The sequence below is a fragment of the Microchirus variegatus genome, assembly GCF_963457635.1.
Source record: "Microchirus variegatus genome assembly, chromosome: 2".
Lineage (NCBI taxonomy): Eukaryota > Metazoa > Chordata > Actinopteri > Pleuronectiformes > Soleidae > Microchirus > Microchirus variegatus.
The window spans coordinates 44165197-44188885 of NC_139803.1; the positions used below are offsets into that span (position 1 = coordinate 44165197).

The window sequence follows — 23689 nt, forward strand, 5'->3', positions numbered from 1 at the left end:
GCGTCCCCGCGCGCACACGGATAACGAGAGCCCGAGCTGAGGAGCGCGTGCTGCGGATGGAAAGAGGAGCGCGTGACGGGAGAGAAGAAGAAGAAGAAGAAGAAGAAGAAGAAGAGAAAGTGAAGAAAGAAGGAGAAAAAAGTGATTTATTCTTGTTTGTGCAGCTGGACAGAGAAGTGTCCTCCTCCTCCTCCTCCTCCTGCTCCTCCTGCTCCTCCATGTCGCTCCCCGGGTCTCCTCCTCTCCTCACGCCGGGTCCGGGCACTCCGACCCCGGTGGCGCTGTACCGCTCCGGTGCGGACGCGTTGTCCACGGGAGCGTCCAGTCCGCTCACCACCAACTCTCACACGCACTCCGTGTCCGCGTCCCCGCGCCTCACCTCCTCCATGCTCAGCGCGTTCCTGCCCGGAGCAGGAGGCGCGCTGTCCGGCCTGGGGAACGGCGGAGGCGGCGGAGGCGGCGGCGGCGGCGCGGCTCCGCTGGTGTCCCCGGCTCTGGGCGCCCTGAGCGGGCTGGGCTCCCTGAGCGCGGCCGCCCTGACCCCCGGGTCCCCGGGTCTGTCTCAGAGCTGCGGCGGCGCCGAGTGTAAGCTCGTGGAGGTGCACGGCGTCAAGGTGGCGAGCTTCTGCGTGGACGGGCACGAGCTCATCTGCCTCCCGCAGGTGTTCGACCTGTTCCTGAAGCACCTGGTGGGCGGACTTCACACCGTCTACACCAAACTCAAGCGGCTGGACATCGCGCCCGTGGTCTGCACCGTGGAGCAGGTGCGCGTGCTGCGCGGGCTCGGGGCCATCCAGCCCGGGGTGAACCGCTGCAAACTCATCAGCCGGAAGGACTTCGAGGTCCTGTACCAGGACTGTACCAGCGCGAGGTCAGTGACGTCATCACGATCACGCTCACCATCGATCACTGATCGCCGACACACACACACACACACACACGTGCGCTCGCGTGCACACTTACAAACAACTTTTTTTACTACTTTAATGTGTTCACACAGATTATGAACACGTTTTATTATTTAATCTGCATTAATCTTATTTCATCTCCTCAGATCATTTAGTGTATAAACTGTCATTATCTAACTTTAATGTCATATTATTATTATTATTATTATTATAATAATAATAATAATAATAATAATAATAATAATCATTAAAATAATATGAAGAAAAATCAGGATTTAGATAAAAAAGTCGAAAATCTGACATTAAAAGCTCACAAATTACATTTCCACGTCATTATTATGAAACTTTAATTAAGTCTTTTAATCTTAAACTGATTATTTTATGACAATTTCCCACTTTTTATTTCATATTTTCTCACTTTCATGTCATCATTAAGATCTTAATCTTTATCTCATTTACACATTTTTTTTCCTTCTAATCTTCAGTTTTTATTCTTAGATTACTAATTCATAATCCCCCCTCAATCTCAATCTCAATCTCAATCTCATAATCACGGCTTTTCATGTCATAATTTCATTTCTTTTTAATCTTTATCTAAAAACAATGGTTTAGATTATTCTGATTTTATATTTTCACAATTTCAACCTTTAATCTCAGATATGAATACATTAATCTCATCATTATCTCAGAATTATAACTGTTTATATTTCATAATTTCAACCTTTTAATCTCTTAAATCAACACATTTATTTCATAATCTCCAGATTAAATCTCTTAGTTCTGACTTTTTGTGACTATTTTCTCTGCTAATAATTAATTTAATGTCGTAATAACTGACTCTTAATTTCATAATCCCTAAATGTGTCATTTCTAAAATGATTAAAGGTGCATTTTTCTTTTTTTCTTTTTCATGTTTTCTGACATTTTAAAGTTTGTCGGTTTATAATTTAAATCGTCATAATCTCCTCACGTTACTTCCTGTTTTTCTTAGTAAAAAAAAAAAACAGTGATGGTAAATAATCTGCAGTGACGGGAAAGATTATCATCACACTCATAATCCATCATCATCCACGACTGCTCTGTGTGTGTGTGTGTGTGTGTGTGAGACGCAGGTTTAATGTGTTGTTTGTATGTAAACACACACTTTACAGTATGGTTTTAATGTGTGTGTGTGTGTGTGTGTGTGTGTGTGCGTCACCACCTGCTCGTTCTAATTAACATAAAAAAAACCATCTCTAATGTTTGTAATAATGAGGATTAATCTTATTTATGAATCTCTTTTAAAGATTCGACCGATCGATCAAACTTTATTGATGAAGCACTTTTTAAAACGTATAAAACGTCACATAAAAACCTCTCGGTGCTGCAGAAATATCAAGTTTTAAAGGTTTTAAATAGAAATTGTGTTAAATCAAACCCACAATGATGCAAATGTTTAGTTTTTTCCAGACGTAACGTCGATTTAATAAAAAAAACAAAAACATTTATTGTTGGAAATCAGTGTTTGTGTAAACACGAAGCTGCGACGAAAAGGTTTTTCAGATTGTTTAAAATCTGCGTAAATTTTTTAAAAAATAAAGCTCTTTTTAAATATGACGTCTGCTGATAATTCACTATTTATTTACTGTTTGATATCAAATTCTCAGAGATTTAATTAAATACTGAGACGTTTTTTCCGTCAGAGAGAGTTCTGACTCACGTTTGTGATTTAAAGCTGCAGTACGTAACCTGTGTGGATTTGTTGTTATCGTTTGATCTTCACTGAAACAATGTAACTCATCATCTTTATAAGTTACGTACTGCAGCTTTAATCGCACCAGAGACGACATTTTACACGCGACAAAAGACGCACTGAAGGAAATCTGCGTTTTTTTAAAGTCTACGACGTCTTTAAGAACAAGATCACGTCTTTATCTTCACTGTGAAACTGAAGTTTGTAAACCGCTCACTCTCCCACACCAAAGTCCATAGAGTAAACCAGTGATTTTAACATCACAGCACACAGGAGTTCACAGGAGTTGTTGATTTAGATTTAACTCAGTGACACAAAGTGACCACACGAGGCAGCAGAGGACCAGCAGCTCCTGTGTCCCTGTGAGCTAAAATCACTGGTTTTCTCTATGGACTTTGGTGTGGGAGAGTGAGTGGTTTTACAAACTTCAGTTTCCTGTTGTTAAAGTCTGTCTAACAGTGAAGATAAAGACGTGATCGTGTGACGTAGACATTTAAAGAGTCAATAACACATTTAACCGGGATTTAAAACTAAAACTGTTAACTATCACTTTGAGGTGAAAGTATTTCAGTAAAATCATCGGCTTTTGTTTTTTAAAACATTTCAAATAAAAACACAGTGACGGTAAATAATCTGCAGTGACGGGAAAGATTATCGTCACACTCATAATCATCCACGACTGCTCTGTGTGTGTGTGTGTGTGTGTGTGTGTGTGTGTGTGTGTGTGTGTGTGTGTGTGTGTGTGTGTGTGTGTGTGAGTGAGTGTTTGTGAGAGAGAAGCAAAGTTTAATGCGTTGTTTTTATGTAAACACACACTTTACAGTACGGTTTTAACGTGTGTGTGTGTGTGTGTGTGTGTGTTTCGGATGAGCTGAAGAATCAGAGCGCAGAGATTATATTCATATATTTAAATGAGTGTGACATCATTAACAGAGAAGATAATTAACAGATTAACTGGTTGTTATAATAATTATCAGATTATATCAATAAATAAAAGTACACATGAGATTAAAACACGTGTTAAACTCACAGTGAGATTGACGAGGACTCCACCGTGTGTGTGTGTGTCTTCACACACTCATCCAGGTGATCCTGATCACTTCCTGTAAACACCGTGTGGGCGGAGCCTAAGTCAACCTGGGAGGGACAGGAAGTGGGAGGAGTTAGGTTGACTTTTAAAAGTAGTTTTTTCTTATTTATTTCGTGTCGTGGGAGTTTTTTTTGTGTGTGTTTTCATGTAAAGTTTGAGTTTGAGTGGATTTGTTTTAATTATTAACTGTGTGTGTGTGTGTGTGTGTTTGTGTGTCAGTGCACACACACACACACACACACACACACACACACAGGTCTGATTTCATCTCTTCTTCTATTCTTGACTCTTTTTATCAGCCGCTCGCACTTTCTCTCCCCTTTTATCTCGCCCTCTGTCTCTCACCCCTATCTGTGAACACACACACACACACACACACACACACACACACACACACACACACACACACACACACACACACACACACACACACACACACACACACACACAGCGGTACATGTCAGCAGTGATAATGGATCATGTGAACGGTGAATGCACACAGACCAACACGGCTGGAGATGCTTTTGTTGTTGAACACACACGCACACACACACACACACACATACACACACACACACACGAACACACACATTCCTCTAATGCCTCTCTCTCTCTCTCACACACACACACACTTTCACTAATGCTCTCTCACCCTCTCTCGCTCACTCTGGGAAAATTTTTTAAATAAAAACAAACCCCAAAAAAAGCTGTGATTCTCCGTCGTCTCTGAACTCGTTAACACTAACTTCATATAAAAATAAAAATAATAAAAAATAATAAAATAATGTGGTTCATGTACCACCTACAGTCAACCACCAGGGGGCGAATCAACGGTTTTTAAACGTCACTTTAGCGACTTTTTGTTTGTCTGCTTGATTTAATTTTTTCATTAAATCGTTTTGCAAATTAAAAATCGCAGTTAGAAAATCGCAAAAAGACATAAAAAATAAATAACATTGTATTGTCATGATATGGTATCGTGACTTTAATATCGTATCGTGAGTTAAATATCGTGACTTAAATATCGTATCATGAGCTAAATATCTTGATATCTTATTGTGAATTGAATATCGTGACTTTCATATCGTGATCATATCGTATCTTGACTTAAATATTGTGATATTACATCGTGACTTAAATATCGTGATATTGTATTGTGGTGTAAATATTGGGATAATGTCATATCGTGACTTAAATATCGTGATATCGTTTTGTGACGTAAATATTGTGATATCGCATCGTGACGTAAATATCGTGATAATATCGCATCGTGACGTAAATATCGTGATAATATCGCATCGTGACTTGACTATCGTGACAATATCGTATTGTTTAGTAGAACAGCCAATAGGAGGCGCTCTCTCTCAGTGATTGGTCAAAGTCTCTGTAAACAGAGTCTCGTTCAGTCTCAACTTAACCTGGATTATAATCTGAGATTATGATGGAACGACTGATGTGACGCTGCAGCTGTAACTGACAGTGAAACATGGAGAAGTTCAAAGAAGAAAGAAGTTTGTTTTCTTCTTCTGACGCCTCCTCAGTGTGTGTGTGTGTGTGTGTGTTTGTGAACATGAAGTGTGTGTGTCTGTGTAAGTGTGTGTGTGTGTGTGTGTAAGTGTGTGTGAGAATCGATAGTGAGCGACAGGAGGGAGGGCTGCTGATGTCGGAGGGTTATTCTCGTCTCTCCTTATCACGACGGGCTGTTAGAGCCCACACACACACACACACACACACAGACACACACACACACACACACACACACACACACACACACACACACACACACACACAGCATGAACTCCTTGCATCAATTTGATGTTTCTCATTCTTTTACATGGAGCATTAAGTTCTTTTAATGGAGCACAGTGGTCTGTAAAACACACACACACACACACACACCTCTCAACCCGAAGGCCGTATGTGTGTGTGTGTCTCTGTGTGTGTGTGTGTGTGTGTACACAAACAGAGCTATCAGTTGTCACAGTGTCTCAGGTAACATCTCTGCGGCAGAGATCATAAACGCCCGAGTGTGTGTGTGTGTTTTTGTTGGTGTGTGTGTTGTACAGTATGAGTGTGTGTGTGTGTGTGTGTGTCTGTGTGTGTTGTTGAGGTGTGTGTGTGTGTGTGTGTGTCTGGTTTCAGCTCCGCTTTGTTGCTGTTGGTTAAATGATAAAGGTTAAAGCGTCGGCCGATGAGCTCGGGTCACTGTGTGTGTGTGTGTGTGTGTGTGTGTGTGTGTGTGTGTGTGTGTGTGTGTGTCACAGTCGATCGATCACACTGATCAGTTTCCGTTAAAGTTCACTCACCTGTTAATTCAAACTCTTTAAACTGCAGAATTCTGCTCAAAGAATCAGATTTTGACAAATATTGCGATGATTTTTAGTCTTAAATTACATTTTTCTTCACAAAATCGACCGAAATCACAAAGATTTGACTTTTATCAAGAATAAAAGTTATTTTCTCACCACGTAATCTTATTTTAACACATTGTTATTTAAACTAGCTGTAATGCTAACATGAATTATAAAATGAGCTCAGTTTAAAGTTCACGTACGTTGTTTGTCATCTCTCGGCTTGTATCGTCAACGTTAGCGACGCGAGGACAATAATAGTGCGCTAACACTTAACGTGAAGGGACTGTCTTTTTTTGTTGAGTTGCGTCACCTTCGGCCACGCCCACTCCTCTCGCTCGCTTAGTGATTTATTTTGAATTAAAAATTAGTTTTGTCTAGGACAGCGATAATGTGTTTACGCCAAACGTAAAGTTGCGTCACTTTTAGCCCCGCCCACTCCTTCTCTGCTTTGTTTCTCGTTTAACGTGATTAATTTTAAATAAAAAAAATAGTTTTGTCAAAAACCCAGACGGCTGCTGCTAGCATCAACAACGTCAAAGCTATTTAGCACAGTTAGCGTTGTTTGTTTTTACGTATATGAAATCCCGTGCAGTTATGAAATGCATTAGCTTAGCTTGCTGGTTAGCTGTAATGCTAACATGAAGCATACATAAAGCTCAGATTAAAGTCCGTGTACGTTGTTTGGGACACGTCTCGTAGCGACCCAGTCAACGTTACAGACACGAAGAACACTCGTGAGGCGTTTACGCCAAACTTTCGGCCCCGCCCACTTTGTCTCCGCTCAGTTAACGTGATTTATTTTGAATTCAAAATTTGTTTTGTGAAAAGGCAGGAGGCTGCTGCTAGCATCAACAAAGTTAAAGCTATTGTTTTTAGCGTCGTTTGTGTTTACGTATATATGAAATCCCATGCAGTTATGAAATGCATTAGCTTAGCTTGCTGGTTAGCTGTAATGCTAAAATGAAGCATGAATAGAGCTCAGTTTAACGTTTGTGTATGTTGTTTGGGATGACGTCAACTTGTATGAAAATACCATGCAGTTAGGAAATGCATTAGCTTAGCTTGCTGGTTAGCTGTAATGCTAACATGAAGCACGAACCGAGCTCTGTTTAAAGTCCGTGTACGTTGTTTGGAACACGTCTCGTTACGACTACGTCAACGTCACAGACACGTAGGACAGTCGTGAGGCGTTTACGCCAAACTTTCGGCCCCGCCCACGTTCTCTCCGCTTGGTGGCGCTAACGCTAACGCAGCCTGAAACTCAGGACAGTTTGATGTTTACGACACTGTGTCTCTGTGTCTCACTTCCTGTGTCCGTGTGTCTCACTTCCTGTGGTCATTTTAGTTTTTATCACATGTTGTGCAGCAGCAGCAGCAGCGTTGTTGCCGTCGTCGTTGTCGTCGTCTCGGTGTCAGACGAGAAGAGGTTTCACGCTTCACCTCCTTCTCTGAAAACAGAGGGAGGAGGAGGTGAAGATCAAAGCAAGAAATATGATCCTCTGTCACCAGAAAACAACTGATCCTCTGCCTGTGTGTGTGTGTGTGTGTGTGTGTGTGTGTGTGTGTGTGTGTGTGTGTGTGTGTGAGCTGAACAAAACGCTGAAGAGGGGAGCGGCAGGTCAGTGTGTGTGTGTGTGTGTGTGAGTGTGTGTGAGATAAAGTTTCACAAAGGCTGTTTCAGTCTCACTTTAGAGAGAGAGAGAGAGGGGGGGGGGGGGCGAGAGACACTGACGACAAGAGAGCGAGAGACTCGTCCTCCAACACACACTCACGCACAATAAAGTTCAGTGTGTGAGATTTAGTGACATCTACTGGTCAGACAGAGCACACGCTAACACGCGACAACGTCAACACGCTGCCGGACTCTGATTGGTCAGAGAGCGACGTCACAGACAACAATGTCCTACTGTAGATTAAAATTATACTTAGATAATTCCAAAATGTACTTATAATCCAAAATGTATTTATAATCCAAAATGTATTTATAATCCAAAATCTACCAACATTTCTGAAAATCTACTTAAATTTCCAAAATCTGCTTATAATCCCAAATCTGCTTATAGTTCCAAATTATAGTTAAAGTTCCAAAATTTACTTATAATCCCTAATCTACTTAAAGTTTCAAAATGTATTTATAATCCCTAATCTACTTAAAATTCCAAATTCTATTTATAATCCCAAATCTACTTAAAGTTTCAAAATGTACTAATAATCCCAAATTTTCCTTCAAGTTCCAAATTGTATTTATAATCCCAAATCCACCAACATTTCCATAAATCTACTTAAATTTCCAAATTCTATTTATAATCCAAATCTACTTATAGTTCCAAAATCTACTTAAAATCCTTTATAATCCAAAATCTATTTATAGTTCCAAAATTATACTTAAAGTTCGAAAATCTATTTATAATCCCAAATCGACTTAATTCCTTCACGTCACCTCCACAGAACTAGCTCGCGTTTGCGTCGCGTAGAAAAACCACGTCACCGCAGTGACACGGTGACTCCGCCCACTTTGAGGAGGAGCCATGACGTCGTGGTGAACATCGCACGACGACTGTAATCCTGACGTGAGCAGCAGGGGGCAGCGCAGCTGACATCACACTCTACTGTCTGTTTGTCTGTTTGTTGACGGTCGAACTGGAGCGGCGGCCATTTTGTCAATTTGAGACAACCTTGTTTTTATTTGGTGTAAATAAAAGAGACACACGCACGCACACACACACACACACACGCACACACACACACACACAGTGCACTTAGCAGATTGCAGCAGAAATCACATTAGTGAGCGTCACAACAGCTTTTCCTCTCGTTCTCAGGTCATCTCTCCATCATCCTCCTCCATCTTTACATCACTCATCTCTTTTATTTCTCTCCCTCTTTCTTTTTTCTCCTCTTTTTATTAAAACTTCATCAGTTTTTCGTCTTTTTTCATCCCTCTCTTCTTCTTTTATCATCTCCTTTCCTTCCTTCCTCTCCTCCCTTATCTCCTTCACTCCTTTCCTCCTCCCCCCCTCTCTCCTGGTCTTATCTATTTATTGTGACAGTTTGTCAGGTGTGTGTGTGTGTGTGTGTGTGTGTGTGTGTGTGTGTGTGTTTAGAGGGAGAAAGACAGATTTACAGTTAAGGGCGAGCGACATCCGCACACTGTAAAATCACAGAGAGAGAGAGAGAGAGAGAGAGAGGTCAGAGGTCAGGGAGGAGATGAAAGGAAGAGTGAGTGTGACAGGTGTGTGTGTGTGTGTGTGTGTGTGTGTGTGTGTCTCCACAGACACCGTGTTATTAATAAATAACAGTATTTAAAAAAGAAAACACACATAATGATCATTTATAGGGGAGTGTGTGTGTGTGTGTGTGTGTGTGTGTGTGTGTGTTATTACGACATAATTATAGCTGAAATCAATTAAAAACACGACGTGTGTGTGTGTGTGTGTGTGTGTGTGTGTGTCGCCCACCACCGTCACACACACACAAACTTTATTCGACAACGTGTTATTAACAAAAACTTTAACTTTGTGTAATTTGTAATTAGCGGTGAAAGCATGTCACCAGTGTGTGTGTGTGTGGTAAAGTGTGTGTGTCTCTGTGTGTGTGTTAAAGTGTGTGTGTCTCTGTGTGTGTGGTAACGTGTGTGTGTCTCTGTGTGTGTGGTAAAGTGTGTGTGTGTTTGCCTAAAATCTTCCTCTTGTCATTATCGCACATATTTCCCTCATTTCCTGTGTTTTTATGCATGTGTGTGTGTGTGTGTGTTTGACTGCAGTGTCCGTGTGTGTGTGTGTGTGTGTGTGTCAGCCCCCACACACACACCCGTCAAACAGGACTCAGACAGCGTGTTATTAATGAAAACGTATAATAATCCATTTAAAAACATGTCATCATGATTAGAATAATAACAGTGTTTAAACTGACTGAGACGTGTGTGTGTGTGTGTGTGTGTGTGTGTGAGTGTGTGTGTGTAAGTGTTTTTGTTACCACACAATGTCATTTGTTTAAAGAATGAAAGTTTTTTTTATCAAACACTTAAATCACATTTTATTTACAAAGTAATTGTTAAAAACACAAAGTAGCAAAACACAAAGTGTCGTTTGTCTTAAAATTTAACTTTATTACGTATATAAGTTAAGTTTGAGTGCGATAACTTAAACATGAACTGAACGTTAAGTTCACTTTGAATATATTTGTATTTTTTTTCTAGTTCACTCACAAATACTTTTACTTTCCAGTGACGTAAATATAAATTTGTGACGCTTTTATTTTGCCATCAGCATATATTACTAATCTGTACGTGTTCTTACAGGTTTACGTAGTTTTATTTAAAATGTCTAATAAAAAACAGTAAAACTGGATATTTTTGACCAGTTTATGGATTAAATTACATCCACATCACGTTTTATTTTGAAAAATATTACGAATTAAAGCTAAAACGCGACACGGGTTTGGAGAAGACGCAGATAAAGAACGTGTGTGCAATGTTTTTCGTCTCCGAATTTCGCAAAAAAAACAACAAAATAAAGGAAGATTAAGTGTTAATCTGTATAAGTGTATGCTCTGCTGCCCCCTGTCTGTGCAGGAAGGAACTGTTTTGACTGGTTATTGTTCGTCCGTACGCAGACGATTCACTCGTCTTTATAATAAACCACCAAAAAAAAAAGCATCTGCTGAAGATTCGCGTCGCGTTTCATCGCGGAACAGACGTCGCAATTATTGCGTATCACCGAAAAAAGGCTAATATCGCAATGTACGTTGGTTTTTTTTTCACGAAAATCTTAGAAGAGCGTAAAAGTGGATTCTTTTTCCTCTGAGGTTTCTTTGTTCGTCGCTTTACAAACAAAGCTGTAATAAAAAAATCACAGTCTGTTTGTTTATTAGCTTGAAACATAAAACATCGCGGAACAGACGTCGCAATTATTGCGTATCAGCGAAAAAAAACACTTATATCGCAATGTACGTTGTTTTTTTTCCACGAGCGTAAAAGTGGATTAATTTGCCGCTGGAGTTTCTTCGTGCGTCGCTTTACAAACAAAGCCGTGATAAAAAAATATCACGTAGTTTGTCTGTTTATTAGCATAAAACGTTTATTTATTTATTTATTTAAGCGTTAAATGTCTTTGTCAGTTTAAACATTTAAACGTTTAAACAGCAGGAGAGAGTTTCCCTGATGTGAAGATGTGAAAACATTGTTTTTGCTGCTATGAGCTTGTCATTCAGTAGCAGCATGGTACATTAGTGTGTGTGTGTGTGTGTGTGTGTGTGTGTGTGTGTGTGTGTGTGTGTGTGTGACACGCTGTCGTTGTCGTAGCTCGTCATTGAAGCGATTCCGCTCCACTGTAATTTTCTACTCAAAGGAAACAATGTAACAATACATGCTACACTGTCAGGAGAGAGGGAAAAAACAACCTCCACCACACACAGTGTGTGCGTGTGTGTGTGTGTGTGTGTGCGTGTGTGTGTGTGTGTGCGTGTGTGTCAGCACCACTCATGAAGTTGTTCTCAGTTTGCAGAAGTTGTTTTGTCGTCGTTGTCTTTTTTGACGTATTTGTGTCAGCGATAAATCAGCGCACTGCACCTTTAAAATAAATTAATACAATTACATGAAATAACAGGAAGAATGTTTACATCACATTTAAGTAAAAAAAAAACATAAGATTATTGAATATTTTAACAGTAAATCAGATTATCATTCATTTTAATCCCTGGATAAAGGGATACAGATTATAACAAACTTCATTTCTAAACTTTATCTTTGGTAAAAACGTGTTTATTTTTGAATTTCGTCATTATTTAATCACGTCGTCTCACTGAGATTATTCTATATAACTATATTGTGATTGTTAAATTACCAAATTATGGATTACACGTTTGTTTATTCACTGACGGAGATTAAATCCTCAGTGAAGGTCAGTAAAAACACTCACTTCATTCATTAACTGCCCTTTAACCTCACACTGTCACAGATTATACAATCTGTTCAGTGAAAGGAGGAAAATAATCCTAAATCTTGAATTCACTCAGTTATTCAGCCGCCACACGTGTGGCTAGCAGATTTAACGCTAATCCAAACTGAGCAAAGTCGTGTATTTATTTGTTATTATTCATTGAGATTAATGTTTATAATTCAGATTATTTAATCTCTTAGGATTAAATTCAAAATTAGCCAAAGCAACAATTTTGTCCTAGACAATCATAAACTTTGCTTCAGAAAGATCAGTAATTATAACTCTGATGATTAAATCGTGTAAAGTTAGCAGGGCTAGCGCTGAGACGAGGCTAAGCTAACATTCTCCTTATTTCAAAAACATCAACCGACGTGAATTTGTTTCCCGCTTTTAATGAGTGAAATATGCTGTTTAGAATATAGCCTAAATGTAACCTAGTAGGCTTAGCGATTAGCAGTTAAACTTACAGGCTAAACACTGACTACACTTGTGTAATGTTAGCGGGGTTAGCATGTAGACGAGGCTAAGCTAACGTTCTCCTTTTTTTTCAAAAAACATCAACCAACGTGAATTTGTTTCCAGCTTTTCATGAGGGAAATATGCTGTTTAGCAGTTAGCATCAACGCCACCTAGCAGACCGAGTGATTAGCAGTTAAGCTAAAAGGCTAAACACTGACTACACTTGTGTAATGTTAGCAGGGTTAGCACATAGACGAGGCTAAGCTAACGCTCTCCTTATTTTCAAAAACATCAACGTGAATTTGTTTCCAACTTTTAATGAGCGAAATATGCTGTTCAGCAGTTAGCATCAACGACACCTAGCAGACCTAGCGATTAGCAGTTAAGCTAAAAGGCTAAACACTGACTACACTTGTGTAATGTTAGCGGGTTTAGCACGTAGACGAGGCAAAGCTAACGTTCTCCTTTTTTTCAAAAACATCAACCAACGTGAATTTGTTTCCAGCTTTTAATGAGCGAAATATGCTGTTAAGCAGTTAGCATCAACGCCACTTAGCAGACCCAGCGATTAGCAGTTAAGCTAACCGGCTAAAAAAAAAAAAACCTGACTCACGTAGACAGACAAAAGTCGTCAACTATTAAAACACGTTCAAACGTAAACAGCAGCCGTTAGCGACGTGACGTTGAACTCGCCACGTGATGCTAATGTGAGGCTAACGTGAGGCTGGCTTCAGTGTTAGCGTGTGATTGATATGTAAATAACATGTTTAACCCTGAGTTTACACACGTGTGTGTGTGTGTTGGGTCTCACACTGTGTGTGTGTGTGTGTGTGTGTGTTTATGAGAGAGTGGGAGTGCAAGAGGCATGTGGGGGAGGGGGGGGGGGGAGGAGGGGGAGGAGGGGGAGGCGGCCAAGTTACAAAAGAAGTTAATTAAAAATGAAAAAAGAGAAGTAAAGGAGGGTGGAGGTGGAGGAGAGACAGGAGTGGACGGAAGCAATTGGGGGTGAAGGGAGGAGGAGGAGGAGGAGGAGGAAAATAAGAAAAAAGAGAGATGGAGGAGGGAGTGGGTGTTTTATTGAAAACGGGTGGACAAACAGTGTGTAATTGGCTGGGGCCACAGGGGCTAAAGAGAGGTTCAAAGAGAGAGAGAGAGAACTGAGAGGAAGAGGAAGAAGAGGAGGAAGAGGAAGAAGAGATGACATGAGAGAAAAGGAGGAGAAAAAGTGTTGACTCAAGACAATCAAGAGAGAGAGAGAGAGAGAGAGGGAGAGAGAGAGAGAGAGAGAGAGAGAGAGAGAGAGAGAGAGAGAGAGAGAGAGAGCTTCACCTGAACATGTTTACTGATGTTTGAGTCGTGGATTATTAAAACCTCACAGTCCAGCTGATAATCAACGTACGATATTATAACGATATTTCAGTCATGATACGATATTATCATGATATTTAGGTCAAGGTACGATATCACGATATTTAAGTCAAGGTACGATATCACGATATTTAAGTCAAGGTACGATATCACAATATTTAAGTGAAGGAACGATATCACAATATTTAAGTCAAGGTACGATATAAAAATATTTAAGTCAAGGTACGATATAAAAATATTTAAGTCAAGGTACGATATCACAATATTTAAGTGAAGGAACGATATCACAATATTTAAGTGAAGGAACAATATCACAATATTTAAGTGAAGGAACGATATCACAATATTTAAGTCAAGGTACGATATAAAAATATTTAAGTCAAGGTACGATATAGAAATATTTAAATCAAGGTACGATATTTAAGTGAAGGAACAATATCACGATATTTAAGTCAAGGGACGATATTTAAGTCAAGGTACGATATTATGAACATCAGAAAAAGGTCTGGTGTTGAACAGCTAGTGACACCTCATGGCCAAAGTGCAGACTGCAGCCCACTGAGGACACGCCCAGTGAGGACACGCCCACTGAGGACACGCCCACTCACCTCACAAACTACAGTAACTATGTTAATATTTAGCAAGTCGTACGGCATCCGCTCATGGTTTTGGCCCCACCCTATTTCGTGTGTGATGATGATGATGATGATGATGTCATCACAGGGCGTCCGTGAAGCGTGTGTGTGTGTGCGGTCGCTGCACCTGTGTGTGTGTGTGTGTGTGTGTGTGTGTGTGTGTGTGTGTGTGTGTGTGTGTAAAAGTGCTGACTCAGCCTCTCAGATTCTCCAGGGGCAGAGGGGCGAGCGAGCTTCAAAACACACTCTCTCTCTCTCTCTCCTGGTGTCTGATTGAATGGAAGCCGAAAGGTCGCGACCTCTTTCTAAACACTGCACGGCTCTCAGCATTAATCAAATAACACACACACACACACTCACACACACTCTTGTTCTGACCTTCACACACACTGAATACGCATATGTTTAAAACACACACACACACATTTATAGAAGCATGCAAATGTGTGTGTGTGACCTACACAAACACACACACACACACACACACACACACACACACACACACACACACACACACAGGTGAATTCTGAATTATATTAATACACACATATCTGACACTGTATAAACAGTGTCAAATGTCGCGTGTGTGTGTGTGTGTGCGCATGTTTGTCTCCTCGTTGTCTTTATGTGTGTGTGTGTGTGTGTGTGTGTGTGTGTGTGGTCGTAACAGTGACATCTGCACCGTTGGCTAAACAGCTTGCGAATATGCTGATAAAAACAACGCCGGCAGCCAAATTTACAACACCTATAAAACACACACGTACACACACACACACACACACACACACGTACACTCGGAGGGCGTATTATGGTAAGATTTACGGTGTGTGTGTGTGTGTGTTTGGGTTTATTGCAGTTTACAGGACAGAGAGAACGTCTATGTAAGCAACAACTACCGTGTGTGTGTGTGTGTGTGTGTTATGTTAGTGTGTGTGTGTGTGTGTTATGTTAGTGTGTGTGTGTGTGTGTGTGTGTGTGTGTGTGTGTGTGTGTGTGTGTGTGTTAGTGCTCCCAGACTGTATTTGAATGTAATATTGTAATATTCTTTATTTTCCTTCAGTTTCTTCTCTGCACTAACTGAACTTTACTTTATAGTTTTATATGAATAATATCCACAGTTTTTTTTTCCACTGAACACATTTAAAGGGACAGTTCACTTTGTTCAGGTCCTGATAAAGTTACTGTAAAATAATACTGTTTCATATTTATTATTATTATTATTATGATCTAATGACGAACAGAAAGGCTTTATATGTGAATTTTGTCACTGAAAACTCTCCCACACCAAAGTCACTCACTCTCCCACACCAAAGTCCATAGAGTAAACCAGTGATTTTAACATCACAGCACACAGGAGTTCACAGGAGTTGTTGATCCACTGCTGCCTCCATCACTAACTTACAATGACTGATTTTAGTGAATTCAGCTTTAAAAATATTTAATTTAGACTTAACTCAGTGACACAAAGTGACCACACGAGGCAGCAGAGGACCAGCAGCTCCTGTGTCCCTGTGAGCTAAAATCACTGGTTTTTTCTATGGGCTTTGGTGTGGGAGAGTATTCTCTCTCGTTTATCCCTTCAGAATACCTGAACTGTCCCTTTAACGTCCTCCTCCTAAATGCTGTACACACACACACACAGAGTATATAGGGCTTTTATTTTGAAGGCAGCAGTGAACAGTTCCTGCTCCTGTGGCGGCGTTTTATCGGTTTATTCGTGGTTTTTTCCCGTCGTCGTGTTCGCGTCTCCACAGACAGGAGCTGTAAATGATCTGAGGCTGTAAAACACAGAGGTGCTACACTGTGTTAGCCCTGTAACCATAGAAACCACTGTAGCTAACGCTGTAACCATAGACACCACTGTAGCTAACGTTCACGCTACAGTGTAACAAAGTTGTAACCACAGAAACGACTGCAGCTAACGTTGTAACCATAGTAACCCCGGTAGCTAACGTTCACGCTACAGCGTGACAAAGTTGTAACCGTAGAAACCACTGTAGCTAACGTTCACGCTACAGAGTAACAAAGTTGTCACGTGATGAAGGTTTGGATACAAAGTTCGTACATATATATAAGTTTTGCAGCGCTGTCCCAGAGGGAGAAACACTTTGTTTTGTGTCTACGATCAATACACAACTTTACGAAAAAGCTAGCATAGCACCGCCTTTTTTTTTTTTCGCTCTTGCATTGTTCTTCTCTGTTTTCGGTGTATTTCTGTAGCACAGTCACAGCGCCACATACAGGCCTGGCATATGTACTTTTGTGTGTATTTCTTGGAACGACGTTGTGTTTTTACAGGAAAAACAAAAAGATCGTATCGGGGGACGCTGACGTCAAGTTTAAAAGCTAATAGGCCACGCCCCGATGTGTGGCTGTCGGTGTTAGCTCGAGCTAAGTCGTCGCCAAAATATCCACTGACATTTTGTCAAAACAAAAGCGCTTTTGAGATCTTAATATCACGACGTGCTTCTCTTATTTTAACCGTTCTAACAGCGCCCTCTGCTGGACAGAGACAGTCAAGACAAGTTGTACATACAGTCTAGTAAACTGGTGTCCCACAAGGTTCAATACTGGGGTCAATACTGTTCTATTTTCACTGTCAATAACTCACTAAATGTCTGTTTAAAGGTTAAAATCCAACCGTACGCTGATGACACTCGTATTTACTGACGTGTGCGCGTTTTTCTATAACACGTCACATTTAAAAGAACACGTGACTTGAATTGTCGCGTGTTGTTGATAATGAATTTCCTGAGTGACAGCAGGTGTGTGTGTGTGTGTGTGTGTGTGTGTAATGAAACACAGCTGCAGTGTGTGTGTTTGTGAGTCCGAGTCTCAGGCCGAGTCTAAATTTACTCTGAGTGTGTTCTTCTGAGGTTAAGAGCTGCTGATAAAGGCTGAATAAACACACACACACACACACACACACACACACACACACACACACACACTTTATTTCTGTTGCTGAATTAAATCCAGACAAACTTGGTCCTGCTCATGTTTACGCTTGTGTTTTTTTTTAAACGACTTCCTGCTGCACATTCTCACACTCCCACGCGTCCACGCTCGGACAGACGGACGCTGCCTTGCCTGACGGCACGTTGGTGCAGACGTGATGTGATTTTATGTTCTGAGCTTCATGTGATTCAGGATACAAGTGTGTCTGTTATCACGGTGACGATCAACTTCCTGTCACAGCAGGAAACACTCGTTTAAAAACCCCCAAAAAACCTCAAGACTTTTATCAACAGAGAAGAAACTTACACATTAAACACGTGTATCTGATGTCGTCATGGAAACCACATTAGCTTATATGTGCTACACTGTGTAATCACAGAAACCCATGTAGCTAATGTTCAGCGTAACAAAGTCGTAACCGTAGAAACGACCGTAGCTAACGTTCAAGCTACAGCGTAACAAAGTTGTAACCGTAGAAACCACCGTAGCTAACATTCAAGCTACAGCGTTACAAAGTTGTAACCATAGAAACCACCATAGCTAACGTTCATGCGACAGCGTAACAAAATTGTAACCATAGAAACGACTGTAGCTAAAGTTCAAGCTACAGCTTATCAAGGTTGTAACCATATAAACGACTGTAGCTAACGCTCACGCTAAAATTAAACAAAATTGTAACCGTAGAAACGACTGTAGCTAAAGTTCAAGCTACAGCTTATCAAAGTTGTAACCATAGAAACGACTGTAGCTAACATTCACGCTACAGCGTAACAAAGTTGTAACCGTAGAAACCACTGTAGCTAACGTTCATGCGACAGCGTAACAAAGTTATAACCGTAGAAACCACTGTAGCTAACGTTCACGCTGTAGCGTGACAAAGTTGTAACCTTAGAAACCACTATAGCTAACGCTCACGCTAAAATTAAACAAAGTTGTAACCATGGAAACGACCGTAACTAACGGTCACGCTACAGTGAAACAAAGTTGTAACCGTAGAAACCACCGTAGCTAACATTCAAGCTACAGCGTAACAAAGTTGTAACCATAGAAATGACTGTAGCTAATGATTTAACTACGAGTAAAAATCGTTTACTTTAAAGTGCGATCTGTTGTACGATTCAAACACAGGTCACAGATTATGTGATTAAAACTGTGGATTATCTAAATATTGTGAGCGTTCAGTTGACTGCACATGCTAACGATGCTAACGATGACAGCGTTTCATCACTGACCTCAGACTCAGACATACCTGTGTGCTCATGGATGAAGAGGAGATAATAACAGAGCAGCACATTATTGACTGAAAACTTCATTACACAGTTAATCATAACTTTAATGATGAGAAACTTGATTAAAAAACGACAAAAAGTAGACGATATCTGAGTCTGAGATATCTGAAGGAGTCTTTATCTCACTGTTGGAAGTTTGTAAACCACTCACTCTCCCACACCAAAGTCACTCACTCTCCCACACCAAAGTCACTCACTCTAAGTCACTCACTCTCCCACACCAAAGTCCGTAGAGTAAACCAGTGATTTTAACATCACAGCACACAGGAGTGAACTTTAGACTTAATTCATTGACACAAAGTGACCACACGAGGCAGCAGAGGACCAGCAGCTCCCGTGTCCCTGTGAGCTAAAATCACTGGTTTTCTCTGTGGACTTTGGTGTGGGAGAGTGAGTGGTTTACAAACTCGTGTGTTGCTATTTTTTTAAAACTTTTATGTTGTTATTATTATTTTTAAATTAAATCGTGATTATCAGTTAAACCTCTGTGTGTCACAGTGAAAACAAACCTCACGTCACTTTTTTCACTTTCAGTCTCGAACTTTTCCGTCCGAATCAGGAATGTGTGTGTGAGTGAATGTGTGTGTGTGTGTGTGAGTGAATGTGTGTGTGTGAGTGTGTGTGTGTGTGTGTGTGAGTGTGTGTGTGTCTCTCCACTGGTCTCATGTTCCTCCTCTTCTCTCTCTCCTCCCCCATCCCTCCATCCTCTCCCTCTGTGCTTCAAATTAGACAATGAAAACAATGACTTTGGTGTCTGTTTCTTTCTCTCCGTCAGTCTCGCCCTCCCCCACCTCTCTCTCTCTCTCCCTCTCTCTCTCTCTCAGTGACCCTGTGTCATACTCTCTCGCCCATGCCATCAAACCCCCCCTCCCTCCCTCCCTCTCTCTCTCTCTTCTCGTCCTTGTTTTTCTTCATCTTTTCCATCTTTTTTAAGTCTTTTCTGCACTCGTTCGTCCTCACGTCTCATCCCCCTCTCTCTCTCTCTCTCTCTCTCTCTCTGTCCTCTCGTCCTTTTTCCATCTCCCTCTCTTTTCTCTGTGATTTCATGCTCCAGCTGCTCTATTATCACTGAGTTCACATCAACAAAACACTGGTGGAGATAGATGGACGCACAGATAGTGGGACGTTCACTCGGGTCAATCTTTTGTCAAACTCGGGGTTTTGTTTTCTTTTCTTTTATTCCGTCCTCTGAATTATTTCCCGTCCGTCTCTCGCAGCTTTGACACATTTAAAAATGAACGTAAACAAACGTTTTTTGTTTTTTTTAAAAAACAACGTCGTCTACGGTCGAAGACGAACGCGATTGTCACGAGATTCACGTCGAGGTGAACCAGAAATTAAAGTTTTAAAATGGTCTTAATGCAGAGCCCTGAGGGACGCCACATTTAGCAGATGCTAGTTTGGACGTAAAAAAAACATTTTATGTTTCAGAAAACCATGGGACATTTTCAGTTTACGCTGACGTAAAAAAAAACGATCAATTAATCAAGAAAAACGTTGATGTACGATCTATATGAAGGGAAAAGTATCTCAGTCAGAGCCCTGAGGGACGCCACGGTTAACGAGCGGCTAGTTTTGGACGTAAAAACGTAAAAGTCAATGTCCACAATCTTGAGACGTGAAGACACATATGTCGTGGAACGCGGGACATTTTCAGTTTGCGCTGACGTTAAATAACGATCGATATATCAAGAAAAACGTGATTCCCGCAAATCAATTCTTTACGTAATTTCATGCTGAAATACGCAACTTTTTGTTAAATTCAACGGAATCTGCTTCTTTATCAGAAAAAAACAATACCTATATATGAATTATATGAATTCAAAAGTATCTCAGTCGGAGCTTTGAGGGACGCCACGGTTAAAGAGCGGCTAGTTTTGGACGTCAAAAAAACACTTTCAGTTTCCGAAAAGTCAATTCCACAACCGTGAGACGTGAAGACACGTATGTCGTGGAACACGGGACATTTTCAGTTTACGATGACGTTAAAAAACGATTGATTAATCAAGAAAAACGTTGATGTACGATCTTTATGAATTTAAAAGTATCTCAGTCAGAGCCTTGAGGGACGCCACGGTTAACGAGCTGCTAGTTTTGGACGTAAAAAAAACACTTTCTTTTTTTTTCCGAAAAGTCAACGTTCACAACCGTGAGACGTGAAGACACTTATGTCGTGGAACATGGGACATTTTCAGTTTACGCTGATGTTAAAAAAGCAATCGATGAATCAAGAAAAACGTTGATGTACGATCTTTGTGAATTTAAAAGTATCTCAGTCAGAGCCCTGAGGGACTCCACGGTTAACGAGTGGCTAGTTTTGGACGTCAAAAAACATTTTATGTCTCTGAAAAGTCAACGTCCTGAACCGTGAGACAAATATAAAGTCGTAGGATTTGAAGAATCTGTGAAAATAACTAAAGAAAGTTGTAAAATTGGACGACGATGGTCTTGAACTTTGTTGAACTCGACTCTTGACCCTGAAATAAGCGACGTCTGTTTTGACTTTTCCTCGGAGACCTCAGTGTTTTCATTTCTTTATTTCCGTCCGAGGTCGCAGAGTACGACTAAAATTACCGATCCCTGATTTAGTCTCCGTTATTTTCAAGTTTCCGCACCATTTTTGTCTTTAACGTTATTTTTTGCCTCTCAAACGAAAACAGAGACAAACGTCGGGAGGAAAAAAAAATTCCCGCCGGAGTTCCCCGATGTTTTTCCTGCGTTTTGTCGACTTGTCCGTCACGATGAGGGGGCGTGGCCTCGCGTCACTCTGTTAAATCATCAGAAGATCAGACACAGATGTGTGTTTTCCTGACTCTGGTGACCTTTGACCTCCAGAGAGAAAGTGCTAAAAGATTTATGAAGGAATTTTGTCAGGAAACTTTTTTTTCACAGAACATCTTCTTCTTCATTAATCACCTCCTCTCTATCTCTCTCTCTCTCTCTCTCTTCATTTCTCTCGTCTGTCAAACGTCTTCTTTTCTTCTTCTGTTCCACGATGATTTGATTCGCTCCATGTTTTTCCTCCTGCTGAACTCTGTCTTCTTCTTCTTCTCTTCCTCCTCCTCACAACTCCTTCATCACCCTGTGTGTGTGTGTGTGTGTGTAATAAGTGTCTCTGTGTGTGTGTGTGATAAATCTTTCCACTGTTGTTGTTTAGATTCTTTGTCAAATCTTGTCCATGTTTGTAGTTTTTGGAGTTTGGATTGTTTTCTTTGTTTATGTTGTGTGTGTGTGTGTGTGTAAAGTGTGTGTGTGTGTGTGTGTGTGTGTATGAAGTGTGTGAGTGTGTATATGAAGTGTGTGTGTGTATGAAATGTGTGTGTGTCTGTGTGTGTATAGTGTGTGTGTGTGTATGAAGCGTGTGTGTGTGTGTGTATGAAATGTGTGTCTGTGTGTGTATAAAGTGTGTGTCTGTATGAAGTGTGTGTGTATAAAGTGTCTCTGCGTGTGTGTCTGTATGAAGTGTGTGTGTGTGTGTGTGTATAAAGTCTCTGTGTGTGTATGAAGTGTGTGTGTGTATAAAGTGTGTGTCTGTATGAAGTGTGTATGTGTATAAAGTGTGTGTGTGTGTGTATAAAGTGTGTCTGTGTGTGTGTCTGTATGAAGTGTGTGTGTGTAAAATGTGTGTTTGTGTGTGTATAAAGTGTGTCTGTGTGTGTATGAAGTGTGTGTGTGTGTATGAAGTGTGTGTGTGTAAAATGTGTGTGTGTTCGTGTAAAATGTGTGTGTGTGTAAAATGTGTGTGTGTTCATGTAAAATGTGTGTGTGTAAACTCCTCTTTTAACTCAAACACTCAGAAGTTTAAAGCAGCATTTCCTGTCATGGAGGATGAAAGAGCCGTGATTATTTGTCCTATGTGTGTGTGTGTGTGTGTGTGTGTGTGTGTGTGTGTGTGTGTGTGTGTGAGTGTGTGAGTGTGTGTGTGTGTGTGTGTGTGTGTGACCCACTTGAAGCCACAAATACCACAGTCCTTAGTGTTCATGTGAACTTTCTCTGTGTGTGAAAAGTGAGAGAGAACATGTCTGACTGTCCACACCTGTGTGTGTGTGTGTGTGTGTGTGTGTGTGTGTGTGTGTGTGTGTGTGTGTGTGTGTGTGTGTGTGTGTGTGTGTGTGTGTGTGTGTGTGTGTGTGTGTGTGTGTGTGTGTGTGTGACCTACTAAAGTCACTGCCACATTCTTCTGCCCCCCCCCCCCCTCCTTTAACTTCATGGTACAGCCCAGAGTTTCTCTTATGTTTGACCCACTTTTTAAAGATATAAACCATTATGAGACAAAATCACTTGACGTTTTAAATGAGCTCAGATGTTTGTGTGTTATCTCTAATTATCTGTGGCGCCCCCTAGAGAGGGTAACAACATAAACATATCAACATAAATCTGGAGCAAAATGTTTGTGAATCAGTGACAGAAAACTGCAATATTTCATATGAAGTTGTGAAAAACAAAGTAGAAATATCTACCGTTAGCATCAGTGTTTGCTGTTAGCTTCTGAGCATCTGTGTTTAGTGTAGTTAGCGTCATTAGCGTCTGTGTTTGCTGTTAGCTTCTGAGCATCTGTGTTTAGAGTAGTTAGCATCATTAGCGTCTGCTGTTAGCTTCTGAGCATCTGTGTTTAGTGTAGTTAGCGTCATTAGCATCTTTGTCAAGTGTGGCCAACTGAGCTAAAACGTGAACATTCGCCACCGATAAAAAAAAAAAACAACAGACTCTTAAAGTTCTGTCATAAATTAAACGGACATTTTTCAGCTGTAATTTGCGAGTAGTTTTTTTATGCTATGCTACGTTGCTACATGTGTCACATGCCCTACTGTTCTGCACTTTTTTTAAATGCTAAAATTTGCATCATGATTGTGTTGCTTTCTTTGCTGGCAGTTGAAGAACATCTTTGCTAGTTAAATAGCATTAGCACGCCTAGCATACATGATATGGAGCTAAAAAACATGTTGTATGAAAACAT

At 40.6% G+C, this 23689-nt stretch overlaps 1 protein-coding gene across 1 annotated transcript in view; it reads left to right on the plus strand.

Annotated features, from left to right (window-relative positions):
• Window positions 1-218: 218 nt before the first annotated feature.
• LOC310924222 (dachshund homolog 2-like) overlaps window positions 219-23689 on the plus strand; it is a gene marked incomplete at both ends in the record, with an annotated part of 66384 nt that continues 42913 nt past the window's right edge. Inside the window, one exon of the mRNA XM_083885883.1 lies at window positions 219-871. Within this exon, the coding sequence (XP_083742009.1) occupies window positions 219-871 (653 nt within the window). The remainder of the gene's footprint in view (window positions 872-23689) is intronic.